Source organism: Myodes glareolus, chromosome 1, assembly GCF_982192425.1.
Source record: "Myodes glareolus chromosome 1, mMyoGla1.1, whole genome shotgun sequence".
In the NCBI taxonomy this organism is placed as follows: Eukaryota; Metazoa; Chordata; class Mammalia; order Rodentia; family Cricetidae; genus Myodes; species Myodes glareolus.
The window spans coordinates 112,048,493-112,072,504 of NC_142026.1; the positions used below are offsets into that span (position 1 = coordinate 112,048,493).

At 39.0% G+C, this 24,012-nt stretch overlaps 1 protein-coding gene across 5 annotated transcripts in view; it reads left to right on the forward strand.

The window, feature by feature from the left end:
- The window catches only part of Eya4 (EYA transcriptional coactivator and phosphatase 4), a 253,869-nt gene that overhangs the window by 133,074 nt on the left and 96,783 nt on the right, over positions 1-24,012 (forward strand). For all 5 annotated transcript variants that reach the window (XM_085689272.2, XM_048425350.3, XM_085689250.2 and 2 more), the window contains exon 3: positions 1,833-1,882. In XM_085689272.2, the coding sequence (XP_085545398.2) occupies positions 1,833-1,882 (50 nt within the window). The remainder of the gene's footprint in view (positions 1-1,832; positions 1,883-24,012) is intronic.

Genomic DNA, 24,012 nt, shown 5'->3' on the forward strand with positions numbered 1-24,012 from the left:
GAGATCCTACTGTTTTGGAACTGTAGGTTTGTCCCCTTCACGTGCTCCAACAGTTCATAGATTTGGTGGATGTTGGGGTGGGTCAACTCATAGCCCTTGTTCTGGGCCTGGGTGGTAGCTGGGTTGGTCAGCTCTCGCTTTTCCTCATCATCACTGCCCAGATGAGCTCTCGAGCACTGTCTCAGCTAGCTCCCTACTTTCTCTTTTTAATTACATTTGAAAATATTTTGTCACCCCTCGACCTTTCAGTCCTAAAGTCACCTAAGAGGACAGAATGACATTTTCTCTGTTAGTCAGTGTTATTCTTGTATAGAGAGAGTAAAACAGAGGGTAGAGCTGATCAATTAAACCAGTGGTTTCCCAGGTAACAAACACACCTAGGCTGAGAAGTGAAGCAAAAGTCAGAGATGTTTGTGAGAGGTTGAGTGTTTTGTTTTTAAAGCATTCTTCTGAGTCAGCAGAGGAAGAAGGAATTATATTGTGAGCTTGAAATCAGTAGTGCAGCCTAAACATTCAAAATGTCTTTTGAAAGTACACAATTCAAATGTAGGTTTGTCTCGTGTTCTTGTTGAGTAGACATAATTTTTCTTTTTCTTTCTTTCTTTTTATTCTGTTTGTTTTTTTGATACAGGGTTTCTCTGTATCTTCAAAGCCTGCCCTGGAACTAGCTCTTGTAGACCAGGCTCGACTCGAACTCACAGAGATCCGCCTGCCTCTGCCTCCCAAATGCTGGGATTAAAGGTGTGCACCACCACCACCCAGCGAGTAGACATTCTTTTTTTTCCCCTTCAGGTTACATATTTAAAGTTAAAGCCCCCTTGATCCTATAAACTGCACAGACAGACCTCCACAATATGTATATCCGTAATATGCGACATGGAAATGTATATTCTACGTTCCTAATATGGATTGAAGGATGTTAGAAGAATCTGCTGCAATACAACATTCTTAAATGACCACAGTAATCGAGCTGGTTATGGTAGCACACAGCTGTATTCCCAGCGTTTAGCTGGTAGAGGCAAGGGGATAAAACGTTCAAGATTATCCTCAGGTACAGAGCAAACTCTAAGTCATCATAGGTTCCATGAGACCGAGTCTCAAAGCTATTCCCACGTAAAGTGATGTGCTTTAGACAAGTGTCTGAACTTGAAGTTAAATGTAAAAGACCGTGGATTTGTGTTTTGCCTTACTTGAGAAAGTGAACTGCATACCTCTACCCAGAAGGGGTTAGCAAACCCCTGAAACAAATGCTGTTTTCATTCCTTCCCTATATTGTAGTTTAAAACCCTCAAGTTGATCTGGACTTTGTTCCTGGTACTAACTGCACACATGTGTGGAAAGTCGACGGTCAATGTGCAAACTTAATTGACTTGCTGAGAATATATAAAATACTCAGTAAGGATTGAGACGATGAAAAATTAACATAGGAATGACTTCACGAACACTATTTATTATTGTATGCTTTAATGGAAGACAGGATCCGTGTCCACTGGAGACATACTCTCAGTGGGACTGAGAATAGTGTGACTTCCTAGTTCCTAACTGGGAAACCTGGTTCTTTGGTTTCTTTGTTCTCAGTTCGGCTGATCCCCAGCTATTTTAACCAGACATTTTGCATAGTAATGGAGCCCAGGGAAGTACCTTTGGCAGCTGGTCCCTTGACAGTAATGAAATGTGGTATCTAGTACTGCACACCATTGCTATAAAATGGAGAGAATTTTACAGAGACGTTGGTGAGCAGAACTGTAACCACTGGGTATTTAAAGAGCGTGTGACCCTGAGTGAGAAAGTCACATTTTTGTATGAGAATGACCACTGTTCTTTTTCTACAGGTAAAGAAAACGTGCCCAGAATCCGATGTTTCAGAGCCCCAGAATTCCAGGTATGGTAATAAAGTCAATACTTCGCTAAGAAAAATTGCAGTTCTGAAAAACCATAAAATCATTGCACTCTAAACTCGATATGAAGGAGATTTGAAACATTGAGAATTTTTAAGGTTTTGTGTGTGTGTGTCTGTGTGTGTAGGCATACCTAGCAAGGGTATTATTAAACACAAAATTAGTTTTAGAAGAGCTTGATTGAAGTCAGCTTCAAAGAATAATACAAGCTTCTCTGGACATACTTAAAAAGTTTTTCCATATATATTATTTTGAAAACCTTAATTTTTCACTCTAATTCTCTCTTCCAGTGTACCTATTTATATCTGGAGTTGCACTTGGTACTGAACCATGGAATCTGCTGTTTTTTAAACACTATAATTTTCTTTTTAATGAAATGTTACTAGATTTTTCAGAGTACTAGCAAATTAAAAATTTCAAAATTAACAACATTCTATTTATTGTTTGGGGGTACCTGGTAGAAAAGATAAATTGAGATAGCCTTTTTAATAAAAATGAAAATAAATAATAAAAATAAGAATAAAGATGAATTAAATAAAGCCCTTCAGCAGGACTTTAACAATATTCAGTTGTTTGTGGTTGGGCCATTTGCCCAACAGATTTGTTCTGGGCCTGGGCATTGCCAGTGCTTTTCTTTTCAGAGTCCAGGGCTCAATTTTAAATGGACAAGTAAGAGGATTAGGAATACCATGATAATAAAAAGCACATGTCCTTAACATGTTAATTGTATGACCTACTGTATGTCATTAAGACACTGCTTATTATGACATGGGTATTGGTGTATTGTCTTCTTCCTGCATAGGATGAATGTAGTGATTATTCCCAGTACACCAAAACAATACAGATCTAACTATCCGGCTAAGGCTACCATGCTTTCCTTTTGAAAAGTCAGTGTACATCTTGGGTCATCCATTGCCATTCAAGGAATTCTTGTATGGTATATGATATTCCTGTAATTGATTCTTCTATAGATTAAATAATCATGTACTCTTTTTCTTTTTCTTTAGATAATTAATGGGCTTATGACATGATACAGAATTATTCTATCTGGTCATTTCTCTTTATAATTAGTTGTTAAAATAGGACTGAGTAATTTTCATCTCTTAAGGCCTTACAAGATTGATAGATCATTCCGTGATTTTTTTTGGCCTATAAAGCATAATAATTTAGAAGGTGTAGGGAGGAGGTCTACAGACCCTGTTTGTGTTGTGGTACTTAATAATGTTTCTGCTTTTGTGACTAACATATCTATGATTTAGTTTGCAAGGATTGTATAAATGTTTAGATAATTATTATTAACAACCTGTGGAAGGGAGCTAGCTGAAAAATAGCAATATGATTTTCCTTAACACGAACCTTTCATGTCAAATATTTTACATCTAGTTCTATTCAGCATGTTTTGACATACAACTATCATTAAGTGCATTTTAAGTGGTCAGAAAACTACAGCAACAATTCACTCTTGGTACAAATGGTGTTACTGGGCTAAAAAAGAAACAGACAAATTCAAAGTTTAAAGATTTCAGCCCTAGAATTGGATCCTTCCTTTCCGTATAGAAAATCCTTGCCTTTCTTCCCATAAAAATTTTATTTTAAGGTAAGTGTGTAGCTAAGTGATAGAAGACTTCAGTAACAGACTTAGAGTTCTAAGTTTGAACCACCCCCAAAAAAGAAAAAATTAAAAAGCACAAAAGGTATAATTTTGCTTTTGGGATGAATAGTGGCTATTTTTAAAGATTAAAGAATAAAGTTATTGTTATGTCCTATTATTTAATGATATATGTTGGAAGGAGGCCACTTAGCCCTAAAATAATCACACAGAAACTGTATTAACAAACTCACTGCTTGGTCCATTAGCTCTAGCTTCTTCTACAGATACATATTTTTAAAATTGAAAAGCACATGGGTTCTTTAGAATTCACGATTCTTTAAGGATTAGCTATTCCTTAAAATTGCCTATAAAGTAGGTAAATGGGGAAATCAATTTCTAAGAACTCTAAAGCTTGAAGTGAGTGAAAACTACAAGTCTTACTGAAACCCATGCTATAATGGCCTTCAGGACAACCCACAGACAGTTTCAGCTCAGGAGAGCCAAGCTTCTTGTTCCTGGCTGTTCATTTCTCTTGACTGATCTCTGCCCTCCAGTAGGCATCAGCTTTGCTTGAAGTCTTAGCTCTAGGATGCCCAAACTGGCACTGAGTTAACACAACAATGGGAGAGAGAGAGAGAGAGAAAACAGAGTTTTTCAGCTTAAATTTTAGAGCCGAGTATTTTGTAAGAGCATTCTGAAGAAATCTAAAAAAAATAAAAATAAAAAAAATAAAAAAAATAAAAATTTGAACTCCATATGGAACAATGTATCAGCATAAAATATACACCAGGGAACACACTGCCTGACAGAATGCTGCCCCACTTAGAGCCTAAAGCAAATGTCATTCATGTGTTTAGCTAGCTTTACAGAGTGTTTATTTTGGGTTTGGAATGATTAGAATAGATGCAGATGGGAAGTGTTTTTACAGTGGGGAAGTAATTAAATTGGGTGTGGAGACTTGTCAGGGGCGTTCTTGGAGTGATACGTGTTTATCAGCAAATTCTTTGTCTTGCTTGGCCTTAACTCCTCTTTGGGGAAGAAGTGCTTTGGCTGCAGATGTAACTGATAGATTGGGAAAGGGGGAATTTATAAATGTGTGCAGCGCAAAGTGAAGCGAACTGGGAAGCAAGGTTATGCATGTGCACGAAGAGCCAGATATCAGGGGCTGTGCTTGTCGACGCCTAAAACCATGAACTCAATGTCACCTAGAAAGGGGAGAATGTGCTTGATAGAAAAGTGGGCGTTCCTTGAATATTTGCTTCTGCCTTGCTTCTGCCTGCATTGTTCACCGTGTTCACAGTACATTGGTTTTCGCCTTTAGTTTTACATCCTCATGTTAACTTTGAAAAGGGTGCATGGAAAAGAAAACCTAAATTTTTTTCTCGTGTTTTACCTTACGCTATGATTACGATTCCTGATGGATAGGCCATCTTAAAGCAAACTGACACGTTATTTTTAAGGTTGTGTTTTCCTCCAGTCACCATGGTTACAGCTGTGTTGTTCTGTATCTCAACTGAGTCTCGGGATCAATGTCATTCTCTTGTTCAATGTCATAGATAGTTCCTGGACAAATGACTACTACTTTTTTCTCCTAGCTGTTTCTGTGAATCACTGTTTACAATGGAACAACAACAACAATAAAACCCTCAAATAAAAATAGCAAAAAATCAAAAAATCAAAGTCTTCTACTTCCGTCCACCTTTATCCCTGGTGGAGGAAAGAAAATAGTTTTATCTCATTATTTAATTGTGTCTGTTACAAATGTCTTAGCGGGCCATGATGTTAAAGCAACCCCTGTCATATCTGATAGGTTTTTTTTTTTAATCTTCTGCTCTGGCCCTCTTTGCCGTTTCTATTTTGAGACTCTGACTTTTTTTTGCCAAGAAGTCAGAGATATAGAAGGAAATATAATTAAAACCGAGCAATTTTGTGCAATGATTGTTCTGTGACTTAGAGAACGGTGGAAGTATAAATTTTGGTGAAACTGGCTGTCAAACGATCTGCAGGAAGAATGCCAGCTGCCTTTCCGTGGCAGCTTGGTTTTGCCCAGACCACAGCATCGTGTCAAAACTCCACTAAAGGGGATCAAAGAAGCATTATTAATATTATGTTGTGGAGAAACTGAGATGAGAGAAGATTTATAATCAATAAAAGAAGCGGGTGGAGTCTTCTGGGTAATAATGAGAATTGATTCTTTCCCCCTTCATACGTTAAAGAAATATTTTGCTTTATAGAAACTCACCACTTGCCTGAACTCAGCAAGGGCCTTGCTTGGTCTTCTTGCCCCAGCCTCAGCTAACTTTGTGACTGTCAGGAGAAAGGGGAAATGAACAGCCAACTTTAGAGATGTGCTGGAATTCATTTCAGTTTAATCGCTAGCGTTTAAGAAGCCTCACCATGTTTATTTATTCAAGGACCATACACTTTTAAAAGTACTTAATTCATCTTGTATAAACAGCTTTTGTCAAGCCAAGTTACAGTTAAGGCATTAAGTTCTATACATCTTTTTTCCCTCCTTTCTGATAGTAAAACAACTTTTCAGTGCTTCCAAAAGCCTTAAATCTTTATCTGGATATAATCGTCTGCCTAAAAATGAAACGCTATTCTGTTTCCACAGCAGGGAAGCCTCAGAGACTTTTCATTTTCATGAAATCCTGCAATGGAGTTTAGCATGTCAAATCAGTGGTCCATCTTGAAGGGGCTGTGACGGGCCTTGCCCTTCCCCCCATCCCCCCTGTCTTGCTAAACAAGTAAATTACATTCCTAAAACTAGCCACCAAGGTCTATTCCTCTATTTGTCCACTTTCTCCCCAAGGCCAACTACCAATGTCCAACTATCAGAGTATTGAAGTTCAGCAATCCAAAGCCCCCTTTTGATCACCCTAATTAACATGCCCAATCAAAATTAAACACCTCATCCTAACACGGGGTTTTTCCCTATTCCCCTTTTTCCCCATGGGCCTTGTCTTTCTGTCACCTCTCTATCCAGAGGGAGGCAGTCCTTTGTCCCTCTGGGCAAATATCCCTTCCCATCCTCTCCCTTCTTCTTCTTTCCTTATCCCTCTTCTTCTGTCTCCTGTCTTTGTCTCTTATTCCCCACTCTTTGTCCTTCTCCGACGAATTCATCTCCCTTGTGCTGAGAACTTGGTCTTGGGGTGTCTTGTGTGCCCTTTTACATCCAACACAATAGTCTGTCTCCCATCGGTATCTAAATTCATTTTTAATAGCCTGCATTTTCCTCACATTTTGAATAGCTCAGACTGTGTAACCTGTTTCTGTCAGCAACACAATGTAGCTCTGGAACCTAAGCAACCATAAAACCATTTCTAGCACATTGCTACGTTATGAGAATATGCTGTTTCTGAGGATTCAGAAAAATCGCTCATTGAAACGCAAAGCAGTACACTCCTCCTACTTATTTAAGCCTCTTCTCTCAAATCATAAACCAAGCTTCCCCTGGAAATGATAGATGACTGACGGACGGATAGAGAGCCTAAGACTGTGGCTTAATTCTCCTGTGGTTTAGTTAACTCAAGTCATAATACAGCTTAATCCCTTTCTCCCTATCTGGGGAATGTTTTGTCTCATTTCAAAGTCTGACATCATGTGGATTCCGCTCCATCCTCTTCATTATTTTGGCTGGCAATTGCTGGAGGGTTTCTAATTCATTTTGCCTCTTCTGGGCCGTGTTGACAGATTCCTACAGGTGTGGATGCAGCTGGAGCCGAGAGGAAGACGAATGCTGTGTTCTGCCTTGGGGGTCACTGTACCCGCAACAGTTAGGATACCTTGACCTTTGTTCATGGGAGCAAGCTGAGTAGATTTCTTTAAAAGTGTCAATTAAATCTCTGGTACCAGTCTTAATGGAAGGTTTAAGTTCAAAACTCAGATTTTTATGTGTTTTATCAAGTATCATCAGTCGTTTCTTACACTTCACTGGGAGCATTTGATGATTTATTTTCACTAGTCAGCAGAGCATAGTGCCAGCTGTGTATTTGTCACCTTCTTTGTAGATTGACCCCTCTACAGGGGGTCTGCCAGGATAAAACGGGTAGGTGAAGATTACACTTTGTTTCTCTTGGAGTCCTGGATGGTTCATTTGTTTGCAATGAGCCAGAGACCATATTCCAACCCATGGAAGGAGAGAGATGGTTTACAGCTCAGACCTTGCTCTCAGGATCTCACTTAGATATATATTCCATCGTGTCCTGGCTCTCAGACGCCTGCGTTTTATGCTCAAGTTTTGGTCTTCTTTTCAGTTTTTCTTCTTATCTTCTCGTGTGCATTCCCTAACCAGAGACCTAGGCATAGCTCGTGAGACCCAGCATGCCTGCTTAGCAGAGACTGAGGCGGAAAGATGTACTGTGTACAGCTGAACAGCCGCTCCTGCCCTGGTGATGAAACCGCAGAGGAGGGTGGAAACTAGGTAAATTAGACCGAGCGTAGAGCAGCTCGGGTTCCTGCTTGTATTCATTTAACACTCGCTGGTTAGTGCTGCAAATATGAAACAGCTTAAGGAGAAAGGGGGCATTAGAGTTATGATTATTCTGTGTTTTTTTTTTTCCTAAACAAAAATATAAATGCTTAGAGTCCTTGAAAAGAACTGGCTGGCTCCGTCTGAAAGTGGGAGATCACGCGATAGCCCTTCTGCTTGTTCCTCGTCCCTCGCTATGCTCTGGTAGTTGCCTTATTGCCTCTATCTATCTGGATGTGAGTCACACAACAGGAAAAGTGTGAGCAAGAGGCTGGCATGACATTGCTTGTGGTTTTATGCAGTTTCCCCATTTAGTCTCTCAGACATTAGAACTTTTGTTGTTGTTGTTATTTTCCAAGGCAATAGGATGCTATCAGAAGGCAGCATCACAAATCATAAACGTGGCTTTTAGAAGCCATAACCTGAATCCTATAGCACACCAAGTGTTTGATAGACTCTGCGTCTTCTCCTCCCAGAATGCACAGCTTATTTATCGAACACCCATGTCCACATCTTTCGCTTTTTGTCCTCCAGTGTATATGAAGGAAGCTGAAATGGCAGGTTCTTTCTCATGAAATACAACTCTGTGGTTGATCATTCATTTCATACGACAGACATCTAGGGACTGAGTTATCCACACTAGAGATTTCTCAAGACACATCTTGAAATGACACAGCAGTCAAAGATGAATGTAGGAACTACTGACACCGTACATCCCTTTTTGTAAACTTTTCCATCAGACGTCCTGAATCTATCCAAACTGACTGGTTATTGTGCAGTAGACCGTTCTCCTGCTTTCAAAGAACTGTGAATGTAAATGCCTCTCTTCATTTCCTGTAATTAATCTAGTTGCTAGGTTGTCTGATTAACACTCTTTAGATTCTGGTTTAAATCACTTCCCTTTCGGAAGGTAATACTATCAAAATTAACATTCATGTTTGCGTCATTGTTATTGTTGTTGTTATTATAATTATTTTTTGTAATGCACTCTCAGAGACTCCTAGTGTTTGACACGAATACAAAGAGCTAAAATTTAAAGTTGTGATAAGCCTTCTTAAAGCCATGGTAAGTCACCAATGAGTTTCTGACCAGATAATAACATAATTAAATTTGTGCTTTTGGTGACAGATCAGCTCAGAGGCAGGGATGGCAGCTCTAAGAATTGCTTTAAAAGACTGAGAGAAACTTAGCCGATTGTGCTTATTTGGGAAAGACACTGGGCACTTTTTTCTTATGGTTGAAGCATATTTTCTAAATTTTCTACACTGAATATTTATTTCTTTTGTCTTAAGGAAAAATATATATAGCATGAAATGGCCAATTTGGCCTGAAATAGGCGTGATGGAAGAGGGAGAACTCTTGCCACTTTGTCTTGACAGCTTGCATTATTCTCCAGCAATGAGAAAATGCCTGACTGTCACACATGTTATTAGTGATTAATTGCAGAAGCAGCTTTGTTTCTGGTGGCCCTCTCCTGAAGTAAACGGAGCACCTCAGCAATCTTATGCAACAGTATTTCTGGAGATTGTCAGTTGCTTGGCACTCATTTGGTTGGAACAATATACCCAGAATGTAGCATTTTCTAATGCCTTGATTATCTATTTTAATGCTGGGAATCAACTCTGACCTCTTGCATGTTAAATCCATACATATACACTGAGCTCTTCCCCCTGTCTCTAGTGACTTTTATACAGAGAATCTAAGGAGCTAGTAAAGGACTCCATATTTTCTCACAGGGATAACTGAATTGGATGGGATGGCAAGTGTGTGTCTACAAGCACATACCAAGCCTAATGTTGCTCTATTCAGAAATTATCGAGACTCATATATTCTTTTTAAAAGATTTATTTTGTCTTTTTATTTATATGTAAGTAGGCCTGTCCTATATGTTTGAACTCATGTGTGTGTGTTCATGCATACTATGTGTGTGTGTGTGTTGACACCTGAAGAGGTCAAAAGAGGGCATCAGATCACAGGGAACTTAAGTTAAGAGGAAGCTGTGAGTGGCTATACCTGGGTGTTGGGAGTTGAACTCAGATCCTCTGGAAGAATAATGGACACTTTCAATCTCTGAGCCATCCCTCCAGCCCAAGATTCCTGCATTCTTGTGGTAATTCTGAACCCAAGGCATCTTTAGCACAAAAGTTCTGGATTCAAAAATAGAACATGAGGATGTTGGTTTTATACTTCATGTTAGGTCAGACAGGTGGAAAGGAACAGGGCGTGTGATGGGTTTTCTTTCAGCAGCTCAGCTATAGGAATGTTCATTTGTGCCCTAATGTTTCTGCATATTGTGTGTCTAAAGGTGTTTAGAACACTTTATTGTACAGAATGAGTGCCTATGATGGCAGGGTGTGACTGAAGGCAGTAGATGGGGAATAAAAGAGCACTGAATGCATTAAAGGGAAAAGGTTAGGGTTTTAGATTGGATGATAGTTGAACGTCATGAAAGAGTGAGATAATAGAGAACCAGAGGAAGTTCATCTCCTTGGAGGTGGGCCAGAAAACAGACTGATCAGTAGAGGTCTGCCATAGTACATTGGCCTTAGTACAAAGCATTCTACTTCTTCTCTTCAGGGGGATGCTTGACCTCGACAGGGTGGTGAGCATCTCTAAGCACATGCTATGTTGGCTGCTGGTCTATTCAGAAAGCTCTAGCAAAACAGCAGGCAGGGAGGATAGTGTGACTGATACATCATGAGCTCAGTGTTTAAAATAGCAAATATGAACCTTCTATGATGAGCCATTTCTTGTCTTTCCCAGATTTTGGAAATATATGCAAGGAATTTAATAAATAAGTTACAGATAATTGTTTTCTTGATTCACATCTATCAAGTGCCGTAAGATGAGGTTGTACCACAGCAGGAAAGCTCCCTACCACACCATCCATACCTTCCAAAGCCAGAGCTCCGTTCTGCATGGAAGTCTTAGTGTTCCTCCCACAATGTTTCAGCTTTTTAAACACTAGCACTCTTAAAGACTCTGCATGACATATAGGGTTTAGTAAAAATTCCAAACATTTGATTTCTAAAGACTCGGAGATGCTGCACGTTATTTCATCATAGAATCATCATATCTCGGTTCTTAGTGACTTGCCATCTTTTCATTTGTTTCTCAATTAAGTCAATGGATGAATGGAGGCTCTGTTCCTGTGTTTAGGAATTTCCCTATCACCTGATACCTGATGTCTTTGGCTATGCTTACTGTGCCAAATAACTGTCTTTGTGGTCTTAAAATTCTTGTAGCTAGAATTAAACTAGGCTTTTCCTTAAGACATAGAGTCCTAAATGAAAGGATGTTCAGCCTGACACTAGTTGGGAAGATTCATGTGTATATACTTAGTTTTATGCTTTCATTTTAATGGCGATTCATTTCCAAGACTCCACACACTTGGCCAACTTACCTAACAAACCTCACGCCCACACCTCTGAGGCCTGGAAAGAAAGACCCAAGTCTGAAGACAGAGTTAGCAGCCTTGTTTCCTTCCAGTGTCGTTAAGGGTTCATGTGTAAGTCTACACTCTAAATGGAAGGATGCATTCTACAGGATTGTAGAAAGAAACAAGGGAACTTCAATATTCTTCCTTCCAGACTGTAGAGATAGGGCTGACAAGAGACAGCCCCAGAACAAAGAGGAGACTGAAAATCAGCGAAGCATAAATGAAAGAATGCAGAGCGCTGAATCGTGGGACATTTTGGCATCCACACTGTAAACTCAGTGTGTTGTGGAAGTCCCCAGAGGACACTGATGTACCTTAATTGAGTGTGATGATTCCAATGGGTGTTAGTCATTCTGATCTTCTCAGTAAAAATTGTATTGAGTTAGAATCATTACATTTGACAGTTATTTCTTTGCAAGATGGGCCACTATTAACTAGATGCTACTTAAAATGAACAACCTATAAAGCTTGATTGCATGCCAATGCTCATCCCTCAAAGGACATGGATAACTCAGGGTTGTAGAGTAATTTGTTTTGTCTCCTAACAGGAAGAACTCCAGGGTCTATCTAGCTCATTTGACTGTTCTTAATTCTTTTTCGGCTTGGTTTTAGATATTTGGTTAATTCTGTAACCTAGCACAGTAACCTCTCTTGTAATTATCGTAAGGGCAGAATAAGCAGCTGGGGTGTACTTTTAGGGGGTGGAGAGAGCTGTTCTGGATTTTCCTACACAATTTTATCTAGGGTATGCTACTGTGCACATAGTAACTAACGAACATTCAATGTTATATACAAAGAAGGTCAAACTGGAAAATGAGCTCTAAGGTTTCTGTAGGATCGTTTTGTAGTCTAGCTAGCCCAAATTTACAGCCCTAACCCCCGTGTGCCTTGAGTAAGGCACATTTTATTTTTCTTTTAAAAAAAAGATACAACGTTAGGGTCGCCATCATTAAAGTCATCATGGCCTCAGTCGGCATTCTTAGAGAAAAGTAGAACAGTGGGACAGTTTCTCTTCCCATCCTCTCCCACCTTCTCCTCCTCCCAGTTTTTTTTTTGATGATGTTTGGAATAGAGCGCTGCACTCTTGGCTACCAAACAGCACTAAGCGGGAAATAGTACTTCAAATGAAGGAACTGGGGTCAACTTTGTTGTGCTTGTCTGCCCATTAGTGCCAAAGCCCTGTGGGCATAGGTCAGAGGAAACAAAAAGATGCTGAAAGCTCAGGTGTCTCTGGATTAGGAAAAGTTTTGGTGAACCCAGGAGAATTCGGCTAGCGAAGGCAAACTTGGGAGGGCACGGATGAGTCAGCTCATCCTGCTTCTCTTCAAGGTGTTCTCCTCTGTGGTCACCGATAGTTAACTGAGTCATGGCTCCTTCAGACACCTGACACTGCAGCCACGACACGTCCTGGGTGCTGGCTACAAAGCCAAGCTCATCAATACCTCAGAAACAGCCCTCAAGGTCAGTGTCCCAGTTAACAGCCCTGACTGTGGGTGGGGCTTAGACAGTTCGTTAGTTTCAGTCCCTAACGTAATATCTTTCCTTACCTTTGGAAAAGAATAGTACAAGCTTTCAAAACCTTTTAAAAAAAACTATCTAGCACACTTTCATTCTTTACATTCTGATTCCGTTGATATTTACTTCATGGAAAAAGTTTTTACTTTGTTTATGCAATGGAAATTAGTCATCTTTGAGGAATATTTGAAATAGCTGGCTTTTCAAACAATTGATGGCCTCTTGATCTATTGTTTGCTGGTAGACTCTTCTGAACAGGTTGGGAGAATCTTTGGAACTGATGTGCGGGTATGTGCATGTGTGTGTGCATGTATGTGTGCATATGGGTGTGTATGATAGACACTCAGTACATTCATGAAGACCAGATATTGGAGGTCAGAGTTTGGTGTCTGAATGACTCGCCTTAATCACTTTACCACCTTAAGTTTTGAAACAGGGTGCCTTACTTAACCCAGCAATTATGGTGGCTAGAACAGACAGCCAAGCAAGCCTGTGATTCCGTCTATCTCTGCCTTTGTGAACTGGGCTTACATGCATGAGCTACCATGTCCAGACTTTTCTTTATTGGTTGCTGGGAAACCAAACAGGTATGATCCAGCTCCCCAAATTGGTAACTGGCTTCTTTTACCAGTTTACAAGGTAAATCCCCACACCTTTTACATTATATTCATGGACTAGCTTTCCCCTGTGTTCGTACACTGAAGAGGCATTTAATTAGGCAATCAAATAGAAGCTGTATTTATTAACTTTTCTGATATCTCTGGCCAAATAGCCAATAAGAAGCAACTCATGGTGGAAGACTATTTCAGCTTATTGTTTGAAAATCTAGTCCGTCATGGTAGGGAAAGCATAATGGCCTGAGCATGCTATGGCTGGTCATATTGTGTCCTGAGTAAGGATAAAGAGAGAGATGGAAGCTGGTGTTCAGCTCATATTCTCCCTTTGGTTTCAGTCCAAGACTCCAGAATATGGAATGGTGTCACACACATTCCGTTTGACCTTTCTCTCCTCTGTTAAACTTGTCTTGGAAACGACCTCTTTTCCCAGAATTCACATCCAGAGGTGTGTCGCCCAGATGATTCTAATGTCAAATCAACTTGGCAGTGAAGATCAACCTTCAAAGAAACTTAATGGTTTGTGCTCAACTGAGAAGTTAAATTGGAATAAAGAAGATGGAATGAGAAATCAAGTCAGGAATGATTCCTCAAGTCAGGAATCAGATAAAGCAATGCTTGCTTTGTGTGTATGTAATTTCTAAGAGTGACCAACCTGGCAGTAATGCTAGAAACTATGAATTAACTGTATGCGTGTGACAGGAGGGATTGAGTCAATTTATTGAAGGTATTTTGATTTTTTTTCTTATTGCTTTTTTTACTTTCTCTATGCAATCTTACTCCTTTTCCTTTAGGGAGTTGAGATTTAATGCAGTAGATTTTTATTAGATTGAATTTTCACAGCCAAATTGAAGCTGTTATCAGTTGGTTGAACCTTGCCTACTGTGTTAACTCTGAAGATAGGTCTCAGTTTCTTCTTATTCAGGGTGCCTGATCCTTTTCAGCTGTTCTTTTCTTCCCCTTCATACTTTTGTGTTGCTTTGACCCAGTTGGCTTTTCTGTTTATTTTGTCAGTAATAACGTTTAGACTCTTTAAGTCTGACATGTGTTTTTTATTTCAAAGCCCTTTTCTAAAAACTCTCGCACTGCATGCTCGCCATGTACAGAGGACGGATTGAAAACCTTGGGAAGATTCAGAATTAACACAGTTAGGATTGCCCTGAAAAGGTTGGCTTTTTCTTTGATAAAATGGTCCTTCTGTAGAATGGGAAAGGCCGCTTTCTAAAACAAAGTTCATTATGACTGAAAAAAAAATGCAGCTCAAAGAGTTAGAAAAATTTGGCCCTAAGTGAAGCTGATGAATTATGCATGTGGAAGAGAAACTTGCTAACTGATGTAAACTTCAGGAGGACTTGGATTATTGACTCCTAAAGCCTGTGGATGAGAGTGAATTATATAAAAGTATAAGGTCTAACACCACTGAGGTTTTGCCTTGTCCTTTTCCTATTTAGACCCGTGACAACTTCCCTTCTCAGTTGGTGCCCATAACAAATAATGCTCCCACCAGATCAGCATCAGAGAAGAATTAGCCTGCTTTTCAAATAGACATTTTGTATATAGTATAGACATGCTCAGCTTCTTTATTCCCCTTTGTCTCAACATTTTAATGTCAAAGCTTTCTTTTATCCTTATAAACTACTTAATTTGAAACAAGCACGAATTACTCCTAATGAAGCCCTGGCATACTGAAGGAAGTTACTTTTGTTAAGCTAGTAATTTAATATATTTTATCCCCTCTCAAAGCGGGAGAGCCATACCCACTATTATTCATTATCTGGTTAGTTCAAGATGTTGGTGGGTGGCGGTGAAAAGGGAGGAAAGTCAGATAGTTAAAGACAGGTTGATACAAGCTGCAGAGGGAGAAACAACTGGGGAGGCTACTTATGTTTTAAATCAAGAGTATGTTTTCAGTGAAAATATTTCTAAATGGTTCACAGAAGACTTCTGTCAGCGTCAACCGCATCTGCTGAGAATCAGACTGACAGTGGTCCTATAGCCTTAAATTCTGGCAGGAATTTGTACTCTGACATGAAACAAAGTCACCGCCAAATGACAATACTTTGTGCTTTCTGGTTCTAAAAGTAGTGCCCTGACTTATAAAAATATTAGTGACATTTTGTCTTCATATTACAAAAATACATCTGACGGTGGGCATGTTTGACTTTAGAGCAGCTTGCTTAAAATAATTTTGATGAGGATGTAATTGTTCGATGTTAACTTTTAAAGTTATTCCAAGGTTTCAACACAATTAGTGAGTGTGTGTGTTTGTGTGTGTGTGTGTATGTGTGTGTGTGTGTGTGTGTGTGTGAGAGAGAGAGAGAGAGAGAGAGAGAGAGAATTTGCACACCAGAAGGCAGTAATTTACCTGTACTTCTAATTTTGGTTTGCTTATACATCTCTCTTCAAAAGACGTTAATGTGTTCTCTCCTATGTAGAATGCAGACTTTGTGCATGTACATATGTGTGACATGCAAGAGGAAGCAGGAGCTGTATGCGGAGAGGAAGATGTCTAAAGGAAGAGGGAGAGGGCAGTAAGAGAGAGAGGAATGGGGACATGAACTATATTCTTTTGTATACAAAATACAGATTAAGCAATATATGAAATTTCATGACAGATGAGTATATATAAGAAAATATGCAAAAGCAATAAAATATAAAATGAATAATTTATATATTTACATTTATAAATATACATCTTATATTTATATATGTTTGTAAAAATAAAATATATAAAACAAACAAAAAGAAGTCAATTGCAGGGAGGGAGGGAATTGGAAACAAAGGGAGAGAGGATACAGTAATAGCCCCTAGAATATGAACAGAATGCAATGTGCACATGTATAGAAATTTCACAGTGAAATCCACTAGTTTATGTGCTAATTTTAAAAAGTGCATGTTTCCTGTTCGAATGAAAGGCACCTAACACATGTTATATGTGAAAAGTTGTGCTGTTGATGGATGATTTATAGTGGTGATATTCTTATAGTACATTAGTAGTCATTATTATGAGAGAATTAGCTGATCCAGAAACAAATTAGAAAACCATGCCAGCCCTCTTGTGAAACATCAGATGTTGATTTAGGAAACCCCTTGAAAACAGAGTGAATATTCTGCCTTGGGAAGTTTGAGTGCTATCCCAGGGCTAGGAATATTGTTGTTCAATGTATTATTGGTTATTTTTAACAATGCCATCTTTTAGATATATGGGTGCTGTGTATTCTGGTTTACATGTAAACCAATTTCAGTTAAGTCATGCTCTTTATGCTATGTAATGGGGTTTTCTTACTGGATTGACGTATGTTCTAATTCTATGCATGAAAAATCAAAACAACCTAAAATTATTCATATGTGCAACTTGACTTTGAAATTACACTGAAGGACACAACTTATGCTTTCCTGTTTTGTCCTATGACTCTTTTAGAAAACTGTGGAATAAGAAAATATTAGACATCAAAATATCTGATTTTAGATGACCTCCCTACTGACATGGAGTTTTACATCTTGTTTTAGCATAATTTTTTGTTCCAGAAATCTGAGTGCTTCCTCTTCTCTTTCCATGAAATCTAAAGTACCTGATGCTCAGAAGCAGAGTACCTATTTAAGTGAGAGTTGCTCAGTTGGTAGAAGACCTTCTTCACAATTATGGGGATCTGAGTTTGGTCCCCAAGAAGCTGGGTGTGGTGGACTTGTAACTGCAGTCCTGGGAAAGCAGGCACAGGTAGATCTCTGGGGCTTGCAGGCTCCATGGTCAAGCTGAATCAGTGAGCTCCATGTTCAGTGAGATATCCTGTGTGAAGAGTGGCCCAGGAAGGTACACTCACATGTCTACATTCATATACATAAACATGTCATGCACACACACATACACACACACACACACACACACACACACACACACACACACACATGCTCTGTTCCAAGGTGAGAATCTAGCTAAGCATCTGGAAGCTTAAATGCAAATAATTTTTAGTATGATAATAAATATTGAAGTAAGTACTGAAACAGGTTAGTTAACTTCTCCCTGAGCAGATTCATTTTGATGATGCTCTATGGGATGTTTTGCTTGTCTGGAATCAGGAGTTGTTGTCTTGCAGTAGTCTAGTGAGCAGGGGGGTGTGCTGTACAAAGTGACTACAAGTGCTCAGCCAGTAGGAAACATTGCTCTATAATCATGCCTGTCACATGAAGCCTGAGTCATCACTGAGTGTGGTCTTTACATGTTAGCTCAAGCAATAGTAATTAGGTTCTATTAGATAAACCAGAAGGAATAGAATCTAAAACCCAAGGGAATAACAATGAATACATTTGAAAATGTGATCAAATCTCATGTTTAACAGAGGAAGAAGCAGAGAGATAACAAGGAACAATTAAGGATAAGCAGGGATTATAGAATTACTAACCGTGTGACATTTCTGCTCACTGAAGAGTGGCCTGGTACAGTGGTGGGGACATGAACCAGCAAGTGATGGGCGAGCCTTTCTTTCCCAGCATTAACGTGGACCTTGTACTTTCCTCTCATCTTCTCACTGGCCAACTCTGCAGAAGAGGTGGAAAGAGACTGATCTGGGGAACTCACTGGCCAGCCAGTCCTGCTGAAACAGTGAGTTCTTGGTTCCCTGAGAGGTCTTGTCCCAGAAAATAGAGTGGGGAACAAGAAGACCATTGGATCTCTAACCTCCAAGGCATGTGCACATACACATGGCCATACACACATACAAAATATTTATAATAAAAAGAGCTTAGGAAAAGGTGAATTTAACTCCAAGAATTGTTCTTGATAACAAAATGCACTTTTTTGTGATTGTACTTCTCTGAAATTCTTTATTCAAATTTGAATATAGTAGTCATTTTTATTGGTTTAGTGAAAATATTTTTTATAAAATAAAAGAGGCCACTCCCCCATGTACTATTTCAGAACTGAAAGAAATCCATCTAATCAATATTTTTGACAAAAATATCACAGGCATTTAAACTCAAGTCTTGGCGCTGATTTTTCTGATTTCTTGTTTGTTTGAAGTGCAGCGATTGTTCTCTTTTTTGCTTGTTTGGTTTTCTATTTTGTAGTATTTTAAGACAAGGTATCAAGTATCCCTGTCTGGCCAGGGATAACCTTGAATTTGTGATTCTCCTGCCTCTGCTTCCTGAGGGCTGGGATTATGGGTGTGATGCCTAGTCTAATTTCTGAGATGGAAATGGGAATGTCCTGTTAGCTGTGCTGTCTGGTGCAGTGGGCACTGTCTACATTCAGCCACCGAGTGACTGAGCTATTAATAATACATTGAGGAAGCCGATTCCTTCATTTTCCTAGTCTTACACAGATGAAGGCACAGGAGGTTACGGTTTACTGCGTAGCACAGGGCAAAAATAGAGGAAAGACTGGGAGCAGTTAGAGGCTCACACCAGCATCTCTACTAGATTTTGCTTCTAACCTCTGCAGACACTCGCACAGAACAGGTATTTCTGTTTGTTAATTTATCAAGTAAATGTTCAACACACAGCATAGCCCAAGTTCTGTTTCGATATTGAAGGTACTTAAAAATCTATTATATGTAGTTCTTGTCTCAGAGAGGTTTCAGAGTCATAGGAAATGTAAAATACATACATAAGAAGTAACAGATAATGGACTAGCAAGAGAAAATGAGTACTAGCAGACAGAAAATGACACTGGGACATCTTGGAAGAGGTAGCATCTGTTTGTGCCCTAGAGGTACTCAATGGAAACAAAATCATCTGTGATGATAAAAGTATGAAGAAAAGCTATAATCCATTATCTGTGCAAACAAGATCAGCCAGGAAGACTGGATTGGAAGGTCTTAATCCATGTCAGAAAAACTTGGAATGAGTACAACGGAAATTCTGGGATTCTCTTCGCAAACAATGTTCCAGTGCGTTTGATGTCAAAGTTCTCAAAGCCCCTGTTGGCTTCAGTTAAATGGTAGCATACCTCAGTGAAATTGCAGAGTATATATAGGTATTCAAATGTACAGCTGCTAACTGGCTATATAACTTAATAACTAAACATGTGATTCACAGGCCTCTGAAGAGCTGTTGACAGTTAATGGTGGCTGGTGATGTAGCCACTAGTAGAATGACCATACCGCCATAAAAAACCACATACCCATGTTCATAAAAACAACCCTAACTAAACTCACTGAACTGCAAAACCAGAAAAAAATGAAACTAGGTGGAAAATGAGTTGGGATGAGAAATGGGTCGCCAGGAGTGTCCCACGAGAAGGCAAAAGGCTGGCCATGATCACAAATGCATTATTTTCACATATAAAGTTATCAAAATGTTAACTTTTGATAAAAATTAAAATTGATAAAACTATTTATTAATTCTTGATTTTTTTCATTAAAATGAAATATATGAAAAATAAAAATAAATAAATAAATTAAATAAAATAAAGAAAAAATGAAATTTATCATTTCAATACAGTTTTTGTCTGAGTACAATAAAAAACAAAGTAAAGAAATCTAAAATTAAGATGTAGAGAAATTCTATAATCATTTAACTTCTGCTTCTCTTGAGTAGAACTTATTTGCAGGTTTGTCATGGTATGTATATGTATGTCAGTGGAAATTTGGAAAGAAAAGGGATGTTATAATGCTTTTGATAGTCAGGAGATGGATCAATTCAACCTCTTACATTGAACTACTTAAATTCATCATTGAAATGCTAATTCAGTTTTCTCAACCAAATGTTATTGTGTGTCTTCATGAAGCTGCACTGCTGAGTAATCAGAGCACACAGTTTGTAACTGAAAGGATGGTTTGCATCACAAGAAGTTGAGTATTTAGTCCTGTTGAGGATTTAATAGTGCGAAAAGACTGAACTAGATAGATGGTGAAGGAGGAGGAGGAGAGTCTCAAATAGCTCCAAACTCCAAATAGCCGACTTTCTGTTGCTCATTCTAGACTACAGCCATTTTGGGCTAGTGGCCTCCAAGTACAATTGGCTGAACAGAAGCAGCCACTTCCCTTGACTCCTAGATAATCCAAACCCCTTTGTGCCCCAGATGAAATGCAATCAGAATGAGTCTCAGCACTGATGATTTTAGTTCCCTAGATTCAGGTAAGTAGAGCCTATTAGGAATTTGTAAATCAAATTGTGAACGTTTTATAGATGCAGCCAATTTAGGTTTTGGGTTTTGGTGTTTGTTACACTCCCCCCTCCCGCCTCTCCCCAGAAAAAAAAAAAAGGCAGAAATATCGCTGCTATCTTCCTTTTTTCTTTTCTTTTCTTTTCTCTTCTCTTCTCTTCTCTTCTTTTCTTTCCTTTTCTTTTCTTTTCTTTTCTTGTGCTTTCTTCTTTCCTTTTTGTTTGTTTTGTTTTGCATTTTGTTTTGTTTCCAGCTTCCCTGTGAAGGTATTTCTATTGGAATCAAGTCCATGTTTCTTACATTCCTAGACCACTGTCTGTCTTACTATTCAAGTCTGCTTTCCAGAGGGTAGAGTGCCCAGAAATCAAATGCTGCTTGCTGGAGTTACCTGGTTTTCTCTTGAATTCGTTGGAGGATTTGAAGTGGAGGTGAATATGCGGAGTACATTGATCTATGTGAAGAACTAAATATGAAAAAGATATTAAGACAAGCTTTTAGTTATTGCACAAACCTCTCTAGAATTACCACTCATAGCTTTCTTGGTTTTTTTTAATTGTTTTTGTTCTTTGGATCATGCTAATGAGCATTTATGACTCAAATTAGGAATTTACTACAAAATAACACAATATGTTTGCAATTGGTCTCTGTATGGGGGATAGATTACTCTTCTGACTTTTGAGGGAAAATGGCCTCCTGGACACTTCGGTTGTCAAGTAGGGGAGACATTTCTCTTCCCAGGCTGACTTCTGTCTCCTTGACAGAGTCCATCAACACTGTGGATAATGGGTTGGATTTGTTGAGAATTCCTTCCTGTGGTTACGTGGCAAATGGACAGTCTGTGCAGTCTTGGCCTCCTGCATGATTTGTGTGAGGGTTACAAAATACTTCTTTGTGGTTTATAGTATCTATACATAAGACGGAGTGAATCTCAGCAGGATTTTGGTTACAGACAAAATAGGAAAGATTGCAATAACAAAGGCATTCTCAAGTCACGGTGAAACTGGGAATCAAAGTGACTAAGTTGGCACGTGAATTTTCCACATGTTGGTGGGAAGTCTGGGAAAGATCCCTTACTGTTTGAACATTAGCTAACCCAGTCTGAAATGATGTGATGTCAGCATTACCAATTGAAGCTGCAGGGCGATTGGTAAAGAAAAGTCCCCAGACTATCTTGATACAAAATATATATCTTTAATAAACAGAAATAAGACTTACAACAGCTTACACCAGAATCCAACCGATCCGTCCGGACACAGGAGCCAGGCGAAAAGAGAGCTAGCAGTGCGTTTGCAAGGTTTATAGGCAGGCTTTTGCCTGAGGGCGGCACGCCCCGAAAACAAAATATGATTGGCTGAACTCCCCTATCAACCGATCTCATTTGTTCCTAGGTTTCTATCACTTTACACAACCAAAACCTTTGTGACAGGATCTAGCATCTTCTAATCACTTGTGTTCGTAATGAGCTGAGAATTAGTCTCAGCCTTCATCAGACCAGAGTTCTTTCTTCCCCTTGTGTTTGTTATTTATGGTTGATTTGGGTTCAGCTGGCAAGTGGTTTAATGCTGGTTTTGATCACGTGCTTGGAGGCTTGTGTCATTTTCAGTGAATGGCAACTTTAATTCCTTGCTAAGTAGTGAACAAACAAAGTTTACCTTTACTAGCATGACTTTGATTTTGTGAAATCCCTTTCCAATCTGGCTTTAATTGTAAGTAAAATAGAATTGGTAGCTCCATGTTCTTAGATCTCTCTGTGTAGCTGTCAGGTTATATATAAGAAATTTAGCTCCTGCTGGCAAAGAAGACACTGGAGGCTGGATCACTATGCAAGGCATGAAATCAGCACTGTGTGGAGTAATCTGCAGTCCCGCATTCATTGAAGAATTATCCACAACTGCCAAGATGGTGAAATATCCAAATTAGTCATTAATAGAAATGTAATATATAAAATTATCATAATATAATATCATAGTCTGTTGTTACTGTTAACTGTAGTTGTCAACTTTAGACTCCTGGGAAGAGAGACCCTCAATGAACATTTGTCTCCATTAGATAAGCCTGTGCACATGTTTGGCACGTCTTGATTGTTAATTGATCTAGGAAGGCCCAGCCCATTGAGGGCAGCTCCATACCTAGGGAGATGGGCCTGGGATATATGCAAAAGTCTGCAAGCAAACCAAGAGGAGCAAGCCAATGAAACAGCGTTCCTCTGTTGTTTTGGCTTCAGTTCCTTCCTCCAGGAGTTGAAGCTCCTGCCTTGGCTTCCTTCTGTGGGTGACAGACTGGAACCTGAAAGCTGAGGTAAACCCCCCAAGTTGCTCTTGGTCACAGTAGCTGAAAGCACACCTGGGGCTGGAGAGAAGGCTCAACAGGTAAATGCACTGACCCCACCGCTGTAATCCTCATCCTCAGGGGGCAGTGGCAGAAACAGAGAATGACCCCAAGCTCCAGACCTGCCTGGTCTACATAGTAAGCTCAAGTCATCCTGACCTACAGCCTGAAACTCTATCTCAACGAAACAAACAAAGCAAATTATAACAAGGCACAGTGTACTTCATGTTGGTACATATCGCTTCATATGGAAGCATCTACTTGTATTTTAATGTGAATAGCATTCTAGAATATTAGAATTGTATTTAGGAAAAGAAATAAACACTAAGAGCACACAATAGCACACTGTATTTTAGAAATGTGTTGTTTATTTTTCTTGAATTGTAGGCAGTGGAAAACTCTTAGAGGTGCAGAATTATCTGCACACTTAGGCAATCACTACTATCTACTCCTATGATATCATCGAATTGACTACAGAAATTGAATCAACAGAGTGAGCAACGCTGAAGACACTTGGGTCATGTCTAACGTCGTGTGTGTGTGTGTATGTATGTATATATATATAAACATATATATATATATATATATATATATATATATATATATTACTATTCTTTCTCAGAGCTTGTTTTTTCAGCACGGTTCTGGAATCGAGTACAAAGGCTTGTAAATTCTCCATAAGCACTCCTCCACTGAGACATTCCTAGCCTCCTGGCTTTCAAATATTAGCAATATGCTAAATCCTAGTTGTGTTGGGAGAGTTTTAAAACCCCAAAGCCTTCTGCCTTTTAATAGCTATTGAAATGATCTAGAAGAAAACAGAATTTTTAATATAGTTTTACTGTATACAATATAAACATGAAGTGATTTTAGATATATATTGAAAAATGGTGTATTATACTCAAGGCAATTAGCATGTTCTTCATTTGCTTAAGTGTCTTTTTGTTATTGTTTGGCTTATTTGGTGGACTGATCACTTAGAATTTATGATCTTAGCAAATTCCTAGTATGATACAATATTGCTAAGTATAAAATTTATGATTTACATTAG